General features: G+C 34.7%; 1 protein-coding gene across 1 annotated transcript in view; it reads right to left on the bottom strand.

The window, feature by feature from the left end:
- Positions 1 to 6,894: 6,894 nt before the first annotated feature.
- Positions 6,895 to 26,478, bottom strand: part of LOC136834433 (uncharacterized) — a 383,224-nt gene continuing 363,640 nt past the window's right edge. Inside the window, exons 3-10 of the mRNA XM_067097033.1 lie at positions 23,725 to 23,820; positions 23,032 to 23,217; positions 20,503 to 21,769; positions 12,736 to 12,992; positions 11,143 to 11,330; positions 10,237 to 10,359; positions 8,917 to 9,013; positions 6,895 to 8,795 (exon numbers count right to left, since the gene is read on the bottom strand). Coding sequence (XP_066953134.1) covers positions 8,631 to 8,795; positions 8,917 to 9,013; positions 10,237 to 10,359; positions 11,143 to 11,330; positions 12,736 to 12,992; positions 20,503 to 21,769; positions 23,032 to 23,217; positions 23,725 to 23,820 — 2,379 coding nt within the window. The 3' untranslated portion in view covers positions 6,895 to 8,630. The remainder of the gene's footprint in view (positions 8,796 to 8,916; positions 9,014 to 10,236; positions 10,360 to 11,142; positions 11,331 to 12,735; positions 12,993 to 20,502; positions 21,770 to 23,031; positions 23,218 to 23,724; positions 23,821 to 26,478) is intronic.

Genomic DNA, 26,478 nt, shown 5'->3' on the forward strand with positions numbered 1-26,478 from the left:
GTAAAATTCACAAGTTCACAGTTCACACAGAAAAACGAAAAGTCTGAACTTTACCTTATCTGCCAGTTTCTAAGAGATTGGAACACTCAAAGCTACGTCTGGAAGATATCGCTCTTGCTTCGCTAATAATCGATCAGACTTACTTTTGGGCAGAATTAGACACACAATCTATATTTTCTAACGCACGAACTTACGTACTCGCATACCAGCTCGGTCGCTGCCTCACAAATCAGAGCCAATATTGTGTGTTCATCAAGCCAAACAGCTGAAGTAACCAAACTATTTGCTGAATGCAATGATTTTGCGACTGAGCGCTCGACCTAGTTCCATCTTGAAGCGATCTTTCTTTCATCACACCTTATAACATGGTAATTCTAAATTAGACGTATTTCCTTATATACATACACACAAATAATGTGAGTCCGTATACGTTACACTTTAAAAATACCTGCTTATTTCTTAAACAATTAGCAAATGACCGGTCAATAAGCTTAATTGCTAGGTAGCACACAGAAATATTGTTGGACAAGAAGCTTCATGCCTGAATGTTACAAAATAATTAAAGTTGTATGACCTAACCTCCTAAATCAACATACTTATAGAGACATTCACTTCTTTCTGTTCATTAGCTTCCTAGAGAGTTGGTGTGACGGGGAAACTCGCTTTATACAGTTCATAAGCAACTTACATACAGTATTTCTGAATACATTTATTATCCATTTGAATGGTATTTTATTGACTAGCTCTTTGGTTAAACACATCATAAGTGTAAAGGCAGACAGGATGAAGCAACATGAATCCATGCTGGGAAGAAATTGCTTCCTGAACGAGTTTAAGGAGTCATTAATATGTCTGCAACTCAGTTATTCTTATAATATCCATGATATCTAACATTGCACAGGTCTCCTCTCCATATTTTCGTCTATCACAGTAAAATGAAATGAAATAGGGTTTGATGTCCACTCGAAGCCAACCTAGTTATTGGAAGACAATCCTGTTTTACTAAATTCAGAGCATGTGCAGAGATCTTTGCTTGGGCCTCTCTATCTCTCCCTCTCTCTCTCTCTCTCTCTCTCTCTCTCTCTCTCTCTCTCTCTCTCTCTCTCTCTCTCTCTCTCAAGGAATGAATATTTCAGCTCAAGACTGCATCACACTGTATTTACTCTAATCTCACCAAAGGAGTTTGTATCAACGTTTTCATAGTCTGTCTCTGATATTATGTGCACCATATAACACTTCACATTGGAGATGATGGAAATTGTATGGACTTCCTTGGAACCCACGACCCTAAGCAATAGGTGACCGGCAAACTAGAGCCCAAGGCCCAAAGTCCTAGAAATAACTCGAGACCTGTAATTTCAGGGAATATAGCTAATGCCAAATTCTTCAGGTAATTAGTAAATGTCTAATCATCAGGTAACTCCCAAGGAGATAAGCCTGAAGCCTAGCTTCACGTATTGAAGAAATATATATATATATATATATATATATATATATATATATATATATATATATATATATATATATATATATATATATATATATATATATATATATATATATATATATATTATATATATATATATATATATATATATATATATATATATATATATATATATATATATATATATATATATATATATATATATATATATATATATATATATATATATATATATATATATATATATATATATAATTCCCTTTATATAAACATATATATGCATATATATATTTATATATATATATATATTGGATAGTAAACGACATTTATAGCATAAATGCTTGTTTATGAATATATATATGATATGATAATATAATTCTTTTTGTAAATATATATATATATATTATTTATATATATAAACGACATTTGTAGCATAAATGCTTGTCTATGAATCACGGTGATATATATATATATATATATATATATATATATATATATATATATATATATATATATATATATATATATATATATATATATATATATATATCAATGTGTGTGTTTTTGTGCGAGTTCGTTCGTAAACTTTAAATAATTTTGTGGACACGACAAACATAAAGAGAAAATGACTGGCACTAAGCGGAACCTCGTTGCATGAAGAAAAAATTAATGGCAGCATGTGGACCTCGTTATGACTGGTCAGATTCCAAAAGTAATAAAAATATGTAAAGAAATATCTGAATATGGATCATGCAGATTCACAAGATTTCATTGCTGTTACTGCTGTATACAATCGTGTACTAATTGAGTTATCGGGGAGTAACAAGTTATTGATAAAGAAATATCAGTAATGAATTAAACAACACGCAATAAACCATAGCCATTCTATATGAGCTTCATTGGTTCCATATTAAATCAAGAATAAAAAAAAAGTTCCGTTTTAACATCACAGTATCATATCAAAATGTTTAAGAAGTCTTTTCGAAACGTCAGGCACATTAGTGTACAACAGTTTGGACCACAGTTGATTATATATTAATTAATGAGGCCAAGATATAGCAAACCTTAACATTCGGCAAACTTCCTTTGGAATTAAAAAGATGTGCTTACTTGGATACGTTCAAGAAGGAACTGGAACTACCTGGTTAAGAGCAGGAATAACGCCAAATGAAAAGAACAGGTACTGTGACTGGCGATGATACAGATGCCTTATATGATGGACAGAAGAAGGATCGACAGGAATGAGTCCAAAAATAAACTGTGATGATGGACGGCAGATACAGTATAAGCACTGGACCCACTTCTCAAAAGGGAAGAATGTAGAAAGTAAGGAAACGGAGATACGTCGGAATTAATTGTATTATTTTCACAAATGTTAAATTTCGTTAATTGTTTTATTGTATCAATAAAACGAAGCAACTCATGTGGAATAATAACTCATATTTTCTTTGGTGATATTTTATTTAAACATTACAAATATTTTTCACAGGAAAATTAGAAAATAGCGACCAGTCTGCTGATGTCTTTCCCAAAAAACATTGCAGAAATACTATCTTAAATAGCATCAATTATGAAACACAGATGAAGTTATGTAATAACGTTCCCTATACTGTATTCACTTTATTATGCAGAGAATATTCACTTATTGCTACTCCAGTGTATTCCTTATCTACTTAATGTACATGAATTAAGGTAGAAAATTATACCTTTGCTAAAAAAGAGTTGACCATGGGACGAGATTAACGGAGGAAAGGCGAAGTAAAACATACAAAAGAATAAAACAGTGACGAAGTTTTCTTTCTTGTGCATCAGCTCTTTGCCAGGGAACAGAGAGCCAATTGGAATTTGACTGAGATTTGCAACCAATTTAAAAAGTGGGTAAAGAGTATTGCATTTTTTGTTGACATTGTATAATATACTTTAACGTAATATCCGGCCTGGCATACATCAGATCAGTTACACAGCGTCATGTGAACAATACCAGAAGTTTACCTGGATTAATTATGCCAAAATAACAATGATTGGGAGAAGTATTTGTTTTCACTTCTTGACACCGAGTCTTATCCTTAAGTGCAAATGTGTTACCTGAACCTGGAATTGAAAATTAAGTTGCAATGGAATACAAAATTTAGGCCAAAGGCCAGGCGCTGGGACATATGAGGTCAATCAGCGTTGAAACGGAAAATGGGAGTAGAAAGGTTTGAAAGGTGTAACAGGAGGAAAACCTCGCAGTTGCACTATGAAACAAATGTTAGGTGAGGTTGGATAGCAAGATGGAAGACAGTGAATATGAACGGAGGTACAGTAAAAGAAATGAAAGGGGCTGCAGCTAGGGACCGAAGGAACGCTGCAATGAACCTTCAGTAATGCCTACAGTGCACCGCGCGCGTGATGTGCACTGATAGCACTACCCCCTACGGGGAAAAATAGAAATATTGTCACGTTCTATGGTGCTTTTGAAGTAGCCTACGTTTAAATTTAGATTGTAGTCCAGAATCCTGTCTGCCGCTTATTATAATGGTACAAGAAAAATTACCTCTTGCTTTCTTTTCGTGAAGGGATAATATAGTCCCGGAACTTGCCTGAAATTAGCATTGGACCTACGTAGTATTTTAAAGTGACCAACAGCACAGAGTGGTTATTGTATGAGTTCCAGGCTCTTTGTTTACTTGGTTTTTTATGATGACAATCTTTGGTCATAACAATAAGGCAGCATGCCTTCTTCGAGTTGTTTTCTCTTACTGATACAGAATTAAAGAAGAGCTCTATAGTCTGTGTATATTTATGTACAGGCATTAGGGTACAATGCTAAACTCCAGCAAATCTAGACATCTGAAAAAAATTGGTGTTACTTCCAACTTTCTTCTTCCAGAAAACTGGCTACTGTTTTTAAGACTGCCTATATCTGTAGAGATCTTATATTGTATCATATCGGCAATTTCGTCCCTATATCTGGATTTTTTAGCAAAACTGATCCCTGCGATATTTTCCTTTTTTCCCAGTGAGATTAGTAGATTTTCTATGTCAGCATTTTGCACAAGTTGCAGTAGCGACATTCTCACGTGTGTCCTTAGTAATCTTGGTTTGTATATAAGAACAAGTGATATAATGACAAATTTTGGAGATAAGCAGAAGAAAGATGTGAAAGGTTAGAGTAGGTGAATGGATGGATCAGGGTATTTGAGGTGATTCTGTCATGTGGAAAGAATAGAGGACGATACTTAGGTGAAAAGTTTATAATTCGAAAGTATTAGAAGCCAGGAGGAAAGGAAGACCTCAGGTAGAGGAGGTACTGGGAACCACAAAAATGTTTTCAAGACAGAGGTGAATGTATGTTATGTGCCTCTGATAAGTCTTTTATAGGTGCATAACCCAGCCAGATTGTTGAAGCTTTCTGCACAAGGGGCTCATTCGCATAATTGCGGTCAATTAAGGTTATGACACTGACTGTTTTGTTTTTCTTTAACTTTACTTCGTCTCGTAAAATCAATTTAATGACACACACACACACACACACACACACATATACATATATATATATATATATATATATATATATATATATATATATATATATATATATATATATATATATATATATATATATATATATATATGTATATATATGTGTGTGTGTACACACACACACACACACACACACACATACACATATATATATATATATATATATATATATATATATATATATATATATATATATATATATATATATATATATATATATACCAGTAGTGTCAGACACATTATGGGAATGAGAAGGATCACAGGGAGTTAAAATGAAGATTTTATGAGTTAGATTGAGTGTGGTAGTAATAGAAATTTAACCAAAAATAAGATTTTAAATGTGCATGTCAGTATTCAGAGAACTTGAAAGTGTGGTTGTGCTAGGTGATTTAAATGCATGCAAAGGTAGGAGACAGAAAAATGTCAGTGTAGGTATGACTTTACAACAGTAAATTAGATTGGAGAGTCTTGTGATTACATATTTCTAAATGGCCTCTGTAAGTACAAAAAAAAATGGTTCCCAAAGAATGCAAGTATACTTGGGGAAGAGAATATTGTAAGACTAATTGTTTTTTTTAGATTTTATGTTCAAGTACTGAGCAGATGGAAAAGCAATATTGTAGATGTGGTGATGAGAAGAGGAATGCCTGCTGTTATGTCTGAACTATATCTGAGTGAGGCAAATGTGGAAACGATTTTGGAAGTAAGATGTGAGGATCTGGCCAAATATGCAGTTAAGACTATTTCATAAGAAGGAAATGAAATTTGCTTATTAGGACGAATTAGACAAAAATGGCAATTAAGAGGATGATGAATGGCAATTTTCCAGCTGATATTTTTTTCAAATGAGGTGTTACAGTACTATAATGAAGGCGTGTTGTTAAGAGGGAGAAGTTCCAAGATTGGGTGGCGGGGGGGGGGGGGGATAAAGGTGATAGGAATTATAAAGACGTTACAGTACCAACCGTACTGCAGAATACGTATGGTAGGGTTTTGATATAACAGGTTAGTTAGGGATGCAAGATAGAACACTAAATATTTTTATAAATGGCGAAAATGAAAATGGCTAAAGCGTATTATTCACAAGGTCATTATGGAGTGATGAGAAACACTGAGTCACATAATAGGCGAAGCAAGGGAGATAGCAGGATAAAAGCAATGGACCGGGAAGGGTAGAAAATGTTAATGGAAGCCAGAAGTTGGAAAGTATAGATAGATTGTTGAGTCAACACTTAGTAATGGGAATGGAATATAGTTGAATACGAATGAAACAATAATAGATAAAGATGTTTAAGTTTACTGCTTTCGCAGTTTATCCGGACTTTTAAAAGCTGAAAAGATAAGAAATGAGTTGAAAATTGTGAAGTGGTAAAAAGCCTAATATAGTTGAAAAGATGGGTCAGAATGTTCTTGGTTGCTTTCGGCATGCGTAAATAAATACTGGGCGATCATAGGCTGATGAAAGGAGTGTATAATCTGGAACTGTTGAGAGGAAGGAGAGGATGATATTATAGTAAGCGTTGGACAGTCCGCGTGGAAGACATACTGGAACTGAAGAACTGTAATATCAAGGAATTGTAAGACTGCGTAACAGGTAATGGGTGCAGGTTGAATAGTGGTGTTTGGCAAGATGCTGAGTTTTCTGTGCAAGTTTATGAAAACTCATTGGCCATGAAGGACTGGACAATTACCCTAGCCTTGTTTAGTTCCCACACGAGGGAGTGACTTAGATACGTCCCAATGAATCTAATTATGCAGTTGTTGACCTTTGAAAAAAAAAAAAAAAAAAAAAAAAAATATATATATATATATATATATATATATATATATATATATATATATATATATATATATATATATATATATATATATATATATATATATATATATATATATATATATATATATATATATATATACATCTGTGTGTGTGACATTCGTGTTACTTAAAGCTGCAGAGGAACGATGAGTTCAAGTGACTGGTGGCAATGAAATGGTTTCAGCTGGACAGAATCCATTCGAAGTTTCGGTTAAGCGGGAGTAGTTTCTTATGGGTTGAAACCCTTTTTTGACAACATCCAGATGTACTACTGAAGCAAAATGTCCCTCTTGGATAGCCTCCTGCAGAATTCGAAAGCTACCATCCAGCTTTATGAAAGCACTTTCTTCTAAACGTGTCTTTGGTCTGATGGATGAAAATCTCACAGGGAATTTCTTTAGACATCCCGAATGCTGAGGGGTACTTTTTCGTTAGGGTCCCGGTTGTAATACCCATATGATTCACGGAAAGATTTGACATTCTTAGAATTTTGTTGAAGAATTTCAACTTCTGCTTGTGCTTCATCACAGCTATGCATTGTTTCGACGATAGAACAGAATAATGAAAACTGAAATAGAATTATACTATATTATTTGATTTTTAGGCGTATGATTCAAGTCTTGGATCGGTCTTAAAGTCAGGTTAAGGTGCCCGCTTTACTTTTAGGGATCACATCATTAATGCATTAATGATAATTTATTGATTTAATAACATGCCTTGGAGGTTCTTACCGAGGAGGTCAACGGGATTTGGATCTTCTGGTCAAGAGTATTATCGATATTAACAGAGGTTTGGGTTATGTTATAAAAGTCTTGTTGAACGACATCATCGGAAATTTCGTGACTGATATCAACTGTAGATGATCTCATATTAATAGTTTCTGGGTGACTTCATCATGAGTTTTGGTAGTGGCGTCATTATCACCAGGTTCTCGAATGGCACTGTCATCGCTCATTTCTTCAGCAACCTCCCAATTAACTTGTGAAGTTGCTTTCTGATCGCTGGCTGGAAGTGTGAAATCCTCTTCCCTCTTTTCTCAAGTGGTTCTCTTTCGGTACTTTTCACGAACTTCTGCTAGATGACCTCACAGAGTTAGTAGCTTGCGCATTACCGCAGTTGTTCTGTGACCTCCCAACTGCTGTGTGCAGGACAGCGGAAGGCTGGCAGCTGTGATGCTGTCAGCGATTAGAAAAGTGAATCTTCAGGAATTGCTTACACTGTAATCAACATTTAGTATGAAAGAACTATGGAAAGCTAACAAGAAAGTGGTTACATTAGAATTTGTAGCCAGTATGAAACCTATTACTAGTAAAAAAAAATATCCTTCAGGCGTTGGATGTTTCGAGAAAATAAAGTTATTGGCTTGAGTATTATACTTCTCAAGATATGACTCTCTGTTCAGTTGGCTTGAATCAGTCATTGTATAAAAATCAAGAAATTTGTTCATTGGTCAGTTATGAATAAGAAAAGATAGAAGGAATTTGGCATGTATATATCACATACGTTCATTGAAAGAATTTTCATTGGCACTTGGAAACTTGGAAGAATGGTCGGAAAGGCTGTAGATGTTACAAAAGGATGATTGTAAAAGAATACCTCACATTAGTGCACAGTATTTAGATAACGTGAAAAGGGAAGAAATTTCCATTCCATTACAAAATAGTCATACGGTATTAGATTCTCCTAAAAGACCAAACATAAAATGAAAAAGACAGGATCCATAATTCTCACATTTCTTTTGGTTTCGTCGACACCAAAAAATAGCGACTAATCGGGTTCTTAGAAAATAACAACCTAAGTAGTATACAGTGAAGTATTTTAACTATCTTCGTGGGGAAGTTAATGAGAGTCTAGTCGAACGAGATTTTCGGGAGGTGTTCCAACATCTAAGAGGAGGTGAGTGAAGAGGGGGTGTTTGTGCAACGCTAAGAGGGAATACTTGAGTGTGTTGAGGCCGTCCAGCCGGTACCTCCTACCTGACGTCCTCACCAGCTTTCCGCGGACCTGTAAGTCAAGAGCGAGGCAGAGATAACATTAGAGCAAATCAAAGATGAGGTCTATGAATGAGTGGTCTTTTATTGTATACACACAGTGAACCCGAGTCAGCCCCACCCGCTACTGTTACCTTCCAGGTGAGCGGTCTTCTCTTGAGATGCCTGATCATCGTATACCTTGCCAGCAAATTAGGCGGTCTGGTGATGCTTAACCCCGATTGCTTGATCCTGCGAGACAAGAAAAGGAGTCAATGAAGAGAGGTTTACTGGAAGGTGTCAGGTAGATGAATGACCAACCAAGCACGTTGATTTATACAATGATAGCTAATCCGCTCGGCTTAATCGCTTGCTTAGCTTTCATTTGACTGTGTTTTACTGATTAAAATGCAGGCAATTTTGAAAGGAAATTTCACACTCGCCTACTTCGAAAATGCTGTCATAAAGACGGGAGTTTGTTATTCATTCACTAAGAAGGCTACATTTAAATAAATTTAGTACTGCTTTGATTATAATCTGCAGTTCAGTTAAATGGGCTTGTGTAAAAGAGTAAGAAAATATTCTTTATAAACATACTTGAACGAAAGACATTGGCCAAATTTTGTTTTTGTATTACCTATTAGACTGGGTACAACTTGAAAGGGATGTATATCAAAGTCTCTCTTTGATTAACTTTCCTCTTCCATAGCAAGTAGTGAGAGGATGATGCAGTGAATTTAGACTCGGATTTCGCCTCATTCAGATCATACTATCAAAGGCAGGATGCTTTTCGGCAAGGCCTGTTATTCTCGTGTTTCGAAAGAGCGCGTTGGTGGGCAACAAAAATCTTAAGCACTGCCTGAAAATTTTCAGCAGTGGGTCGGTTTATTTGAAGCCACTGATTTGGACACAACAGTTCTTACTTCCAGGATTTGGGCGCATATGCACCAGAAGGGTCTTTGTTTTAATTCCATGCCCTGCTTCAGGAGAGAAAGTTACTGAGTCTCAACCAAAGCAATTTTGGCATTTGTTCTGTTACAGAATTATTTTGCGCCATATTCTTATTAAGTTTCTTATTTGCAGATTACAATTTAAAACGTCGTTTGTAGTTTTCTTGTTAAATACGTGCCGGTAATAAAAAAAACTGTCTTTAAAATGGTGATAAGATGTACTGATTTCTATTCTCAAACTCCTCCTTAGGTACCAAATTTCCTCGAAGATTATGTCATCTGGCAATTTATGTATAATTATTTACGAAAACCAATCTCGGATCGTTGTCCCCACGATTTGGCATTCAGTTCCAGATTTCCGTTCAGCGCCATTTCTGATTCTGTGCTGCTAATAAGTCAATACAGTAGCGCGAATGCAGGCAAAGTGTAGGAAATCTCTCTCTCTCTCTCTCTCTCTCTCTCTCTCTCTCTCTCTCTCTCTCTCTCTCTCTCTCTCAGGATATGGAAGGTGTAGTTTCATCTCACCTGTAACCCATGTCGTCATCTTCGCCTCCCCATCCCCAGTACATATTGGAGTATCCGTTCAGTCTCAAGAAATGGTCTCCTCTCACGCTTAATACGCCTCCAACCAGCAGGAAATAAGGTAACCTGAAAGTGAAACAATGTCGTCTTCCTTTAATTTTGAGTAATCTGCATTTTTTTTATTTATCAAGAAAATGTAAGCATGCATCGAATGGTATCACATTTTTCAAGAACCTGTTTCGCTCATCTACTATATAACCAACATCAAGAACAGACTAGCAAATTTGCTTGGGCCCTTCGTAGTGTCGATACCGGGAGGTACCGATCTCATGCCCACTTTACCTGATTTCCTTCCTAGTACCCAGAGTTAACTGAACATGAACCACTATCCCCATTAATTTGGCACTAAACACTGGATGGTTATAAAACAGGGTTAAGTCAATTGAAAATTGTCCCAAGTTGAGCTTATACTGACACTGCTGTGTAGTTAATCAGTCTGATGCAGGGGTCTCTCTCTCTCTCTCTCTCTCTCTCTCTCTCTCTCTCTCTCTCTCTCTCTCTCTCTCTCTCTCTCTCTCTCTCTCTCTCTCTCTCTCTCTCTCTCTCATAATAACAATAATATAATAATAATAATATTAATACTACAAGACCAAATTTTTACTGGATAAAAAGGAAGATCTCGTAAAGGAACTTTGAGTAAATTCGATTAATTAAGGTCTGAACTAATTAGGAAGGATTCCTAGGCTACTGAATATGTAAGGGGACGGGCGAAGAGAGAAGTCAGCGACAGGGCAGGGGATATCAATTCTGGACAGGAAAGTGTGGCCCGTAGTACATAAGGAGGCTGCTGTTAACATGAATAATAACAGTGATAATTGGTGACAGTGAAACAGAACTGCACCGACTTACTTGTATCCTAATGTATCCACCCCGACGGAGAGGTGTCGTGGTTGCGGGGGGCAAGAATACATGTTTCGGTCATCCTCTGGCAGGAGGTCGACGTCGTGGAAGACGAAGCAGTTGGCGTCGCTACGCTGCCACGCCTCCATGAAACCCGCGTTCATGATCGAGCCCTTATTGAATGTGGCGTTGCCGGCCTGCACGGGCACATGGGAGTCTTTCAGGTTTTGAGGAAATGATTTGTCATACTTACTTTACTTTACTGTAGATGTATATATATATATATATATATATATATATATATATATATATATATATATATATATATATATATATATATATATATATATATATATATACACATATACACATATATATATATATGTATGTACGTAAGTATGTATGAATGTATGTATGTATACACACACACACACACACACATACACACACACACACACACACATATATATATATATATATATATATATATATATATATATATATATATATATATATATGATATATGCATATTATAATAAATTGATGTGCATATTATAATAAATTCAAGCTTCGTTTTCGTAAATACCTCCAAATGATAAAAAAGAACATCACCAATCCTCGACAATTCGTGTTGCAATGTTATTGTTTACTATCAAACTACAGTCGGATCTATATTTGATTTATACCCGTAATAAGAACACGATTACAATATATTGTCATTTGGAATTTTCAAACATAGAAAATATTTCCTTAGCAACGAAGCTTGAAAAAAGAAGCAATGATCTCCAAGTGTAAAAACGAAGATTATTACTAAACTAGAATGTGAGGAAGGGGAGTTTCACTTAGCTCTGGGAAAAGCTAAACAGGAATTAGTATTTTGAAAAAAAGATTTTTCTTGTATTCCGCACATTTCATTGCAATTCTATAATTGACAATATTTCTTACTTTGAATAAAGATGGTGACATACTTTTCATACCGTTCCTCTTATCATTAGAACGGCTCTTCACAATATTAGTGCTAAAATGTAGTGGAAGCTTGAACATTTTAGAGGCATCACTGAGGATAACCAACGGATCCTTAAGCCCGTGATTTAAAAAATCTGGCAGTTTTCTCGTTTGCTTGCCTTGCTCGGCCATTTCCCCTTTCTCAGGACCTCCCGGAATTTTTATGGCTTTGCCATGGCCACCGCTGCTTTCATAGTTTGCGAGATGGGGTCCAGTTTTCCAGCTTCCGGAAATGGTGACCACGTGTTTGCTTTGTCTCCTTTTAGTTGTTCCTTTATTTAGCGTTTCGTCAGGTGTTTCTGGATTGAAATATTCTTTTCTGATATTACTATTATCGTTTTTATATCATCACTAACCCACTGAGTAGTTTTTTTTTCGGCCAACATTCCTATATTTATTATTCTGGTCAGTTGGAATATTGAAAAATTATTAAAAGTGAATTTGTAAAAAAATATATATATATTTTTCGACTCTTGATTTTCAATTATTATTCTATTATTAGCTACCTCACATGCATGCTATCCTATTTTATAAAGGCACGGAAACCAACACTATTCACTAACTTTTTACGCTGTAAGTACTTTAGTACAGGCATACCTGCTCCGCTACGTATATCGTATATTCCAGCTGCTGTCTCCTCAAAATCGGATGCAACCAACTCAGTAGGATTATGAGGTGATGAAGACGATCTCTGTATGGCAACACAACTGATACTTTGTGACGTGGGAGGCAGGGATTGGTGGGTTCATAAGATGGACTCCATGTACCACCAGGCATCACCCATTCTAGCTCTTTCAAAACATCATTCAACCGAAGCTTTTCTAGAGCATCTAAACTGATGTTTAGACGCCCCTCTGGAATGGAAGAATAAGGGGAACATGTTACATTGTTTGAAGCATTTAAATGATAAATGAAAGTTTAAATCCAAGTTTAACAATTGATGGACTGCAGTGGGCTTCAAACTGCGGGGTCTGCTTCTTTTTATGATTACCATTTAATGATAGTCTCATTTCACATTTCATAGTTAATTTACGAATCTTGTTGGACATTACACTTTAGTGAATGGTAACGTAATAAGCCCTAAAATTTACGATTCTCGCTCCAAACCATTCTAGTAAGAGTTTATGCTCAATGCATACCCAGCATTCCTCTCTTTTCATCTCCATTAATTCTATATCCACAGAGCAGTGCAGCGATTGAACTGCATCACGAATGTCCTAGAAAGGAAGTGGTAAAAACTGTTTTTAAACTACGTCCGGTTTCAAGAAAGCAAGCTTTGTTCAGTCTTTTAAAATAATCATTCTGTTACTGAAAGCGTTTTATTCCTCTTTCAATTTGGATTGCTCCTTCCTTTAAAGTGTCTGTGAATCAAATTGATCAAGAAAATACTCTACTGTTGATTTTGCACAAATTAAAAGAATCTGGGTTCCTAGGTCATTAGAAAATGTAGCGCACAATTCTTTATAAGTAAAAATATACTTTGCAACACGAGGCCTTTATAGTAAAGTTTCAGGTATTGCAAGGGAGTTACAAATTTACAAACTGTTTGTTTTCTACTATATTTGATTATTTTTGTTGAAAGAAAGGGCTTGTTATTTTCACTGATACTGCTGGATATTAATGTGCGCACCTGTACACCTTTGTTTAGTAGATAGGACTGTTTCTTTACGAAATATCAAAATTATTCAGTATCTACAACATAAGAATGGTCGGGATCCATAAAAGCCATAACCTTGATATACAATTGTGATTGTAAAAGTTTTACATCAATATTCAAAGGTGCAAGGTCCTTAAAATTGCTTTGCTTTCTATCAGTGTTCCTCTCATAGGCTATCAACTATAAAAATATAGTCTCACTAGCCAAATCGAGATTTAGTTTTATACATACATGCAGACAGACACACTAATTATTATCAGTATATATATATATATATATATATATATATATATATATATATATATATATATATATATATATATATATATATATTATACTATATATATATATATATATATATATATATATATATATATATATATATATATATATATATATGTCCACACATATATATTTACAAGCCAAATCGAGATTTAGTTTTATACATACATAAAGACAGACAGACACACTAATTATCATATATATATATATACATATATATATATAATATATAATGTATATATATGTATAATTGAATCACGAAAATATGGAACGTGATGAATATATAAATAAAGGCAATGCCAAGGCAGAAAGATAAACGACGGATGGTACCAGGCCTTTCGACTTATTGTCCTTTACTTTATTTTTTATATATATTTATATGGAACACATATATATAGATAGATAGGTAGACAGATAAAACGGATAGGCCTTTATATATATTTATCTTATATATATATATATATATATATATATAGATAGACATATACACATGTGTATATAATTGTATATATATATATATATATATATATATATATATATATATATATATATATATATATATATATATATATATATATATCCCAGTGTGCACAGTAATGGTGAGTGAAACATGTAGGCTATCACCTCCTTCCTATGATAGCCAGGAAAGCTGTCAATCATTATCCCAGAAGTCATTGACTTCCACTAATACACATCATTATATGGGGGATAGTGCTGTCAGTGCGCCTCACGTGATGCAATGTAGACATTACTTAGGAGTCTTTGCAGCGTCCCTTCGGCTCCTAGCTGCAACCTTTTTCATTCCTTTTACTTCACCTCCGATCATAATCTCTTTATTCCATCTGACTTTCCACCCTCTCTAAAAATTGTTTCATAGTGCAACTGCGAGGATTTCCTCCTGTTACACCTTTCAAACCCTCTTATTGTCAATTTCCCTTCCAGCACTGAATGACCTCATAGGTGTCAGGGCTTGGTCTTTGACCTAAATTCTATTTTCTCTATTCCGTTCTATACTAGCTACATGTATTTCCTTGACACGTTTCCCAGCGAACTGAACTGTAGTTTCTTTTATTTGACGAAGTTCGTGATTTACATGATTACATTTTTTTGCATTATGAGCTCGTACATCCTTCCACACATACACACTCACGCATACGCATATATATATATATATATATATATATATATATATATATATATATATATATATATATATATATATATATATATATATATATATATATATATATATGCATACTATATATATGTGTGTGTGCGTGGATGGATGTACAAGCTCATGATGCAAAAAAAATTTAATCATGTAAATGATAAATTTCATCAAATGAGAACTACAGTTCAGTTCGCTGGGAAATGTGTCTAGGAAATACAGGTAGCTAGCATATAATGACGTCTACAAGTAGAAATCAATGAATTTTGGGATAATGAATGACAGTTTTCCTGGTTGCCATAGGATTGAGGTGATGGCGTACATGTTTCAGTCACCATTTCCGTGCACACTGGGATATATTTGGAAGTGTTGCAGGCAGTCCAATCTCGATGACAGAACCGGTTGAAAATAGGACTTAGACAGTTTGGTCCACAATATCAGTTATCTGCCGTTTCTTCCCGTTCCACGTTTTCAAGGAATCCTGGCTGTAGCTCTACAGTATGTCTGGAATACCTGTGTTACCTTTGCTTAATTATGTTTCATTTTTGTTTACCTCAAATCAAAAAAAAAAAAGTCCGTTTGTAGCAATGGATATTTTTGTGTGGCTGTTTACGTGTGAAAATGTATGTTCTCTTGATCCTTAATTCCAAAGAACAAGCTGAGGGGGAACAGGAAATCAGTATTAGATTTAGCCTCTTCTAAGGTTGAAATCTAATAATTGTTTGAAAGTGGCCCTGTTTCCGTTTTGGATATGAATGCAATACATACAGTAGTTTTCGAGAAGTACTGCATATGTGCAATATACACTTCATACTTTATGTGCGTCTATGCAGGGATAGATAAGCCGAGAAATGGGATGAAAATGTCCTAAATTCTCTCGTCGGCTTTATCTGCGTCACTTTTGATGATGAATTGTGCCTTTTCCATAAAACTTCCAGTAACACTAATCCTTCACAGTTGTTGACTCAGAATCGCTTATGATCATGGTGTGTTGAAAGGGAAGCTACAAATGATGCCATTTGTGATCATTAGATAAAAAATAAACGACAAGAGTACTCATTATGGTAATTCTGCTAATGGCCACCATTATTTGTTGTTAGTTTCCCGATGGCTCCCATTATGAGAGGGCTGGGATTTTTCCACTTTCGGCTTTTGCTTTGGTGTTTTACCAACTGCGAATTTAACTCATTGAAACTACTTTTCCTCCGCAATTCTTTCGCTTATAAATGAACTGGGTATTGTGACCGTATTTTTGTGAAAACATACGTGTGATCATAGATGTAGAAATCTGAGTTTTCTAACACTTTTTGTCAGTTCGGAACTTTAAAATGCCAGCATTCAAGTAGATGTACAATAATTATTCACAGAGTTAAGAAGATATGATAACGATTATTAATGAGGTAATGAAATTTTTTACATTTCAAATATTTATAGATAAGGGATTCCATAAATAAAGAATGAGGCATATTCTGCAGGAGTTCAAATACATATCTCTTCTGAGAGCACTGTTGGACTGATATTTCAAGTGGTGACCGTTTTCAAGAGCTGGAGGCCCTTTGGCTTCAAAGTAACTGCTGTGAATTGAAAATGTTTTTATAAGCAAACAAGTGGCGAAGAATACTAGTGAAGAATTCTACCCAAAACTGGCATCTGGACGGGCCCGACAACGTTTGTCAGCTGCTTTAGCCCTGCCGATAAAAGGTACAGTTGTATGATGCGTTGAGAGAAATATGCTGAAAGGCTGTTTACAGAATGAAACGAAAAGTAACAAAGGTCTATCAAAACATTCATTAACATCAGGAAATCCTTTGTTAGGCAGAAGGAAACTATTATTCAAATTCTGGCTATTTCATCTGGTTTTGGCATGCTTCAGGAAACTCAACAAAAATTAATCGGATAAATGGGAAACAATTCTTGGAAACAACTCAAACTAGTTAACTAGTTCGAGAATCTGGTTAGTTATGACATGCCATTTTTTTGGACAATTTGGCCGCTCATCATTGAGAAATTCTGGAAAGTTCTACAAATAATCAAAGGTGGAAGGAAAGTGAAGCTATGAAAAAGATACAGAAATTCTATTTAGCAAGTCTCTCAGTTTTCATTTCTTTTCCTTTCCCCGATTTAAATCCACCAGATTAATGACAGTTATCTTAAATAATTGTAGTTATCATAGCAGTGTATTTCACTTTATTATTATAATTTTTATTTTACTTGAATAGATATCCATATAGATCATTATCATTCAACCTGAAATGATATTCATATAAATTTAACTAAAAGGCCCATTAACTTGTAAGCAAACTTCCAAAGAACACAATGCCAGTAGTTGAATAAAGTGAGAAATGTCGCGAACAGAAGAGCAGTAGAATACGATACAGGTAAAAAAGAAAAAAATAATAAATAAACCGATAGAAAAATGACTAAACAAACGCATCAACAGCAATGGAGAATTTTGAAGGAATGTTCCTTGAAGCACGGCGGGGATAAGGAAAAACTCGGGTACTGAGGAGTGTGACATCTTGGCACCTCAACAGAATGCGGAGTTGGGGCTCTACCGAAACACAGGCGCCACAGCCTATCGATGGCGGGTTATGAAGATGAATTAAGAGGTAATCTTCCGCCGATGACGGTGTAAATCATGATTACCGATGTTAGGAAATAGCTTTCAGTGGTAGTTTTGCCCGAAATATGAAGATCACGGAGGCAGCAAATATGGCTATTATAAAGATTATTTCTGCAGATAAAGGAAGTCTTACGAATAACACCTAGCTTTGGGGCCGCACTTGGCAGGCTTTTGAAGGAGGGGATAAAGAAACAACTCTTTTACTATGAAGGTGGTAGGCTGTTTTAGATGTGAGTCAGGTACGGGGTTCAAAGAAATAAAAAGGCCTGGTGTGGACCTTTGGACTCGGGTCACCAAACAAGACGCGTATGAAGAAATGGGCCAAGGTGTGAGTTTCTGCAAGAATATTTCATATTTCAAGAACTAAGTAGTATTTACAAAAATACAAAATATTTTCCCTTCGTACATTTTTACTTTTATACAAACACCCTCGAACTGTAGAAAATCGGCAGCTGCTACTGTACTTGTCCGGAAACCTCGCAAATGGGACTCTGGCTCTCGCCCTCCAATTCATTTCTTGTTGTTGCAAGGCGGTGGTCGTGGCAACAATGTTTTTGACTCCCCCTCCCATGAATTTGGGTGATATATTTCTCCCTCTTTTTTCTTCCTCTGATGTCGAGACATTCGTTAACCTCCAGGAAAACTATGTGCGCCTGTTTGTGCAAGCAGGTGCATGTCTGTTTGCGCGTGTATGTGAATTGAAGAGATATATAGACTTACAATATATTGGTTTTTAACATTGAAAATTGCTCAGGCAAGATTTTTCTTCGAAGCCTTGCACCTTCTGAAGTTGAAGAAAAAAAAAAAAATAAATAAATAAATAAATTAAGGCCAGTTTGAATGACAATGACATTTTGGCAAGGTATGCCATTAGTCGTTTTGAGTAGTGTAAGACAGTTTTGAAGAGATCCACCAAAAATTATCATGGAGACAGAGAAAGGGTAGATTTTTTTTTACCGAAGTAACGTGATTGTGAGTTGAATTATTACCTGTTTAGCATGGCTGTAATTTACATTATCACTGAACTACAAAAGATGTGACTTGAATTATCGCTACATCGCTGTGCTTTCATCGAATTATAATAAGAGTAAATTTAATGAGTGTGCTTTTAATTAACAAAGGATTACCATGAAATTCAGATTGATTATAAATGGATGGCTGTTGATAGCACAGTAGATATACTATCAGTAGGCCACGGGTAATGAGTTCAAGCATCACATAAATCATCCTTAATATGATTTTTTGTATGAGTTAACATGAACATACAAAGGATTATCGTCGAGTTGTATTGAATCCAAGTTTACTTATTTCTGAATGGCTGTGAGTAATTTAGTAATGAATTACTATAAGAGAGATAGATTGTCAACATAATAGACATAGCTATTGTATATTAAGGTAAGCAGAGTTAAATTAATACCGGCATTACAACTTCTGCGAGTCAGAGACGCTGTATCGTCATAAAAACGACTTGAATTCCTCCCACTTATTTGCTAGCATTTTAACGATTTTCTGTAAATAAAAGTATTATGTGCAGCAGTTTTCAGAGTTCATGAAAATTGCTAACTTATTTAGGAATATTTAAAAAAAAAATATATCGAATTTTCAACTCAAATTATGACTCACGATTTTTCCGTTCCGAAATTCCTAGTGGTCCAACTTTGCTGCCTGTTCTAACACAAGATAGATGAGCTTGTTGACCCAGAGCTGGCCATTAACTTTTTAAATAGATTTGGTGTAAAAGGAAAAAAATTGTTGAAGTTTAGTCTCTCTATATATATTCTTACCCTTTTTCTGTGTTTGGGATTTATTTAGAATATTTAGGAGTGAGGCTGACGGGAAAAATAACCTTACCTGATGTATACACTTGACAGCAGATGAAATTTTATAATCTGTATGGCTTAAGTTCTCCAATTGTTTGTATTTATTGTTTATATTCATACCGTCCTTTCTTTTTTCATTAATAAAAATCTATGAATAAACGGCAAGCACTTAAGGGGACGGAGCCTTCGAGCAAAATTATATATATATATATATATATATATATATATATATATATATATATATATATATATATATATATATATATATATATATATATATATATATTTTTTTTTTTTTTTTTTTTTTTTTTTTAATAAAGTGTTGGACGTTAGAATTTTCTTAGTTAGGAAGAGTTCCAGAGGCGCCAAGGTGGAAAGAACCATAAGTCTTTCAATTGAATATTAATGGAATTTGAGGTTTCCAATATCACTACTGGAAAGGAGGGAGAGTCAAGATATAAGAAGAGTGTGTGGTATATGTAATGTAAAGGGAAGGCCATGTAATAAGAAGAGAGGAGGTGGAACCAATCAAGAGAACTAAGAACATGCCAGTGGCGGAGAGGAGGAGTGTGGGGCGTCAACGGATCAGATGGATGGATGTGGTGAGGAGGGATATGGGTGAGGTGGGACTGGGGGAAGAAGATGCTAGGAATAGAAATAGATGGAGAAAGTTGACTTGAGAGGCAGACCCTCCCTGCTATACAGTGGGACTAATACGGCGGAAAGAAGAAGAAGAAGGAATTTGAAGTTTCCAAGATTTTCTTGCGTTCGATATAGAAAAAATCTCTTTACATGGAGAATAAATGTCACTTACTCAGGTGAGGAGGAATTTCCGGGCACGTCGGTAATTTTCGTAATTGCTCTTCCGTTGGGACTTTCTTTGTTGGCATTTGAGGCTCAGAAGTAGCTGGGTTGGGCGTCTGCTCCTCGGAGATGTCATAGTCTTCGTCTTCGCGAAGATACAGAGGTTCGAAATCTTTTTCTGCTTCACTGAACTCTGTTGGCAAAGGCTCGGAACCTTTATCTATAACATCGCTTAGTCTCGACGTGGTTTCAGCATCATCGGGCCTCACAGTGCCTTTTAGTAGCAGTTTACTATCTTTTGGGTTATGAGAATCATCTCTGATTCTTTTGCCATATAAGTGATCATCGCTTTGCCTGTTTTCTTTGTTTTTATTATTATGATTATGATCGGCAGACTCAGCTTGGAGGTTTTGTCGTTCATTTCCCTTGGGGTTTTGCCGGGCTTGATTTCCGAGTTGTAGCCTCTGCGCTGCTGTTTTCGTCACGCCTGACTTATCGCCGGAGGCGGATAACTTTTTATTATCACATTCACTTCCTGATGAACTATCACATTCCAGCCTATTGAAAAACTGTCGTCTTAATTTCTCACTGCTCATTTTATCAGCCTGCTCTTTTTCTGTAGACCTATTTGGATTTTGTTGTTTCACTTTATCAGTGTTTTTGCTGATATTATTATTATTATTATTATTATTATTATTATTATTATTATTATTATTATTATTATTTCTTTCAATTTTTCTTCTGTCATCAGAATTACCGTTGTCATCTTTACTCACACTTTCATTGTAACTTTCCCTCGCATTCTGCGCAGTGTCTCGATTCTCCGAGAATGTTGTTGATTCCATCCAAGTGTTTCCTTTGTTATGAGGGACTGAGCGAGGCACGCCATCATTTGAGGACGGTGCATCGGAAGATGAAACTCGGTTTGTAGAGGTGACGAGTGTGATTGCCTCATTCTCCTGCCTTCGAATGAGGTGGGCGTTATGAGGGAGAGAAGATGAGGAAACATTGCTTAGGTTTTTCATCCGGCTAAGATGAGGGTCGGGCGCCTGTCGATGTTGCTGTGTTGAATGAGGTACGTGCGGCATGTGAGTAGAATGAGCTGCTTGAGGCTGAAGGGTCGCGATGAGGTCCTCCCTGGGGGAACCGACGTCATGATGTGAGGTCAGGGTTGTGAAAGTGAGATTAGGAAGTTGATTGACGAGTAATGAACTCCTGACGATGATCGCTGCTATTTGGCTGGCTCTTCGGCGGTTGGCTGCCATTGCTGTGTTTACCTGAAAAAGCAGCAAAGCACCTGCCGGTTATCGAGCTTCTTAATTTAGCGGGTAAAAAAGGAAACCAATCACATTGATTTCCCTCTTTGTTTGTAATGTACATAAAAATAAAAATGTAATATATATATATACAGTATATATATATATATATATATATATATATATATATATATATATATATATATATATATATATATATATATATATATATATATGTGTATATATATATGTGTATATAACTACATATATATACATACATATGTATATATATATATGTGTGTGTGTGCACATATATGTAATTGTAATAGCCACAATGCCCTCTTAACTTCTCGATTTCTTTGCACTTTTGTGGATACGCTTGTCACTACAAAGCCTTAAGATCCAAGTGCAAGAAATAGGAAGAAATTATGATATCCGGTAGCAGGAAACAAACCCGGGTCCCCTAATCACAACAAGGTACTGGACATCATAATTTCTTCATATTTCTTGCATACCTCGTTATGATTAAGGGACCCGGGTTCATTTCCTGTTACCGGACATCATAATTTCTTCATATTTCTTGCACTTGGATCTTAAGGCTTTGTAGTGACAAGCATAACCAAAAAAGTGCGAAGAATTCGAGAAGTTAAGAGGGCATTGTGGCCATTACAATTACATATGTATCTGGCAAAAAGTGACCAGCAGATTCTACATATATATATATATATATATATATATATATATATATATATATATATATATATATATATATATATATATATATATATATATATATATATATATATATATATATGTGTGTGTGTGTGTGTGTGTGTGTGTGTGTGTGTGTGTTTGTGTGTGTGGCTGTATATATATATATATATATATATATATATATATATATATATATATATATATATATCAATCCTAAAAATAGATAGCACTGCATACGGTGCTCAGTGATGACTGCATATATATTAACAAATTTTTGAGCATCTGTAGGTACATGTGAAAATTTAAATAATTTTTCAAAGCTGACCCTAAATTTCAACGTTAATGGGATGAGTTGCGAAGCTGATGCTTCCCCAGTCAAGTTTCACATTCTTAAATATGATTGTTTATCTGCATGTGGTTGCTTCCTAGGTAATTAATATTCTAGATTTCTTCTCAAATAGGGTCTTTAAGTCCAGTTATTTTATCACCATTAGGAGGGTGCACGTTTCACTTTGTAACTTTTACTTGTCTGCATTATACCTTCGTTTTATTCCTACTACCTGTCTTACCTCTACGGATGGAGCATTGCGTATTAGAAGGGGTTCTATTTTGAACTGGTTGAATTGACTCCTCCAAGGCTTTTGGGCAGGGCGGGATGCCCTCCCTCCTTGGTTGACACCCGCCCAACCTCCTCCCCCGCCCCCTGGCCTACCCGTCTCCAGCTGAGCCATCATAGTGTGCTGCACAACAGCCATCTGCTTCAGTGAAATGAGAGGTCGAATTTTAACATATTCTAAGTTAAAACAAGCACAAATACACACAGACTTTCACACACACACACACACACACACACACACACACACACACACACACATATATATATATATATATATATATATATATATATATATATATATATATATATATATATATATATATATATATATATATATATATATATATATATATATATATATATATATATATATATATATATATATATATATATATATATATATATATATATATATATATATATATATATATATGATATGCGTGCCACGACATTTATTCACTCGAAAATTGGTGTTCAGTAAAAAAGACATATTTGTTGTACATAGGTGTATCTCATTTTATCTTGTGAACGTCAAGTCAATTATTAGACACGAAATATGGGAGGCAAGGTATTTAGAAATGAAAGGAAATTCGTCTACTAGTGAACTTACTGTCATATCGAAATACTTAACGTTCTATGACCTGACCTGTGATAGGGTGAATAGGACGAATAGGGAAATGACCACAAGGAGTCCTAACAGTAGCAGTGACCTCACGGGACGATATCTCACTGTCTGGGTCACCTGTCAATAAAAGAAAATATATTAAATATTAGTGGAGATTTTTGCGTAGCGGAAAGAGGTTATGGATTCATGAGTGTGTGTGTGTGTGTGTTTGTTTGGTTCCATCTAAATCTAAAAATGCTTAAAGTGAATTTCAGTGACATTCCTGACAGGGTGAGCTAAGGACAAGTAATAATAATAATAATAATAATAATAATAATAATAATAATAATAATAATAATAATAATAATAATAATAATAATAATAACATACTAAGGGCTTAGGCACCTAGAGAAGAAACACGTCCGGCAACCCCGGTGTTGGGGACTGACTGACCGTAGGTACATAGAAAAATCCATTGAAAAATGTAACAGTGAGAGACTTGAAACCTTTAGGTTTTCGTGTTGCTCCGGGGGACTTAACGGGTGCCTTCTATCTTCCAGTTTCAACAAAGTGTGGCCGTGTTTGCTCATGAATATTTAACATAGACCGTAGTGTATCAAAACGTTACGGTGTACTGGAATAATTGCATAAGTAAAATTACTCATGACAGGCTTTTTTTTTTGGAAAAATGTGTGTGTATATATATATATATATATATATATATATATATATATATATATATATATATATATATATATATATATATATATATATATATATATATATATATATATATATGTCCAAAGTACAAAAGAACTAGGGCACCGTTTGTAGCTTTCTTTTAGGTTATTATTTTCAATTAAAGTGCTCAGTCTTCATTATTTATTTAGGTGCCACACTGACCTTTTGTTTAGTATAGCAGGACGGGCGGAATGTTGTTCATCTACAGCTGTTATCTGCAACTGAATATCGACTCTATCCGGAGAACATCTTTTTCTGTTAACGTTTCTAATTCTATGACTAAAATATGCATATTCTATAAATCAGTCTTTCACCATGAATAATGACATTTTTTTATGAGCTGAATCCGTGCATGCTACTTGCTGAGAAGCAACACGAAGAATGAAAAGATATTTTAAACCTGACAGTAATTCCTGTGGTCTGAAATAGAATGAGTGACGTTTTGAGTAAAATATTAGATAAAACGTAAAAGGCCTAGAAAGCTGTCATTCTGTTCCCTTTAACCCTTAGTCCGCTCCATGTTTGATCAGATGAGAACTAAAGCTATAGAGAAGAATATGTTTGAAGCTAGTGCCAAATTATTTAGATTAACTCACAGACGTTGACTTGTTCAAAGAAAAATTGTGTTTATTATACTGGAATTAAAGGTTGGAAGAACTGTTTAGTGGCTAAGAATGAGAATGTGTAGATATTGTCTATATCAGAACATAATGATCTTAACGTCATAAACGTTGATATGTATCCTGCGTTTTGTAGCCACTACGTTAGTGCCCATCATTATTTAGAAGTTGCTACTAAATTATTTTCCATGTCGATAGCCCTTAAAGGCAGTGTTCGTCAGCGAATCTTTGTTTGTAAGTCTCAGTTCACAAGATACAGCTAGAAGTTATAGACGGTTTTTAATGAAATTACTTGGAGTTTGGATACTTGGGTCAGGCAAGAGTGATTTTGAGGGAGGTCCCCATCCGGATCCGGATTCTTAATGTTGTCTTTGATTTTGGCGGATGTGTGCGCCCTGTGAATGTTTTTCAGATAGTGGAAAAATGGCAGAGTTTTTCGTATACATTCCTTCCTGAAATATTTACGACACAAACTTTAAAGAATTATTTTTCCGAAGGTATCAAATGGTTAAACCCTAGGTAGCATATCCCTATGGTGGGCGGTCTTTTGTCTTCTGTTTATTTATAAAATGGAAAGAAGCTGCTGTCATTAACGTTCCCCATTTCTTTGAACGAAAATATCGAAGACTGATCTGCAGACAAAGAAAAGGGACAGATCTTTGAACAAAGACTTATTGTTCTATTTATGTTCCGTCATCAAGCTGAAGATCTCCACATTCACGACTGAGTTTTATCAATAAAAGTATATTGCTTGGGATCCTGTCCATCTTGGCTAGAGACCTGAATACCTCTGGCAATAATCCTAGAATACGCTTTTAGGAAACACTAAACAATTGATTGTTTCTATTGTTTTACCACTACTTTTGTCATTGCTAAAATTACCATAGTCTCTGTTTGCTGTACAGTATTATGTTCCATTCTTTGTACTTTTTCGTTGCTATTTAAAAAAATTTTCTTTAAAACACGTAAACTGGTCGGGTCTTGCTAGGTGGTGATGACGTCAATGGACTGATTTTCTTCCTACAGGCTCAGCTTAGCAAACTAAACTTATTAACTCCTCTTGGCCCTAAAGAGTGCCAGAGATACTTTTGTAATGAATAATATTTTCATTGTTAATGACATCATCTCAAAACGATTGATATATATATATATATATATATATATATATATATATATATATATATATATATATATATATATATATATATATATATATATATATATATATATATATATATATATATATATATATATATATATATATATATATATATATATATATATATATATATATATATATATATATATATATATATATATATATATATATATATATATATATATATATATATATATATATATATATATATATATATATATATATATATATATATATATATATATATATATATATATATATATATATATATATATA

The sequence above is a fragment of the Macrobrachium rosenbergii genome, chromosome 53 (genome assembly GCF_040412425.1).
Source record: "Macrobrachium rosenbergii isolate ZJJX-2024 chromosome 53, ASM4041242v1, whole genome shotgun sequence".
Taxonomy (NCBI): domain Eukaryota; kingdom Metazoa; phylum Arthropoda; class Malacostraca; order Decapoda; family Palaemonidae; genus Macrobrachium; species Macrobrachium rosenbergii.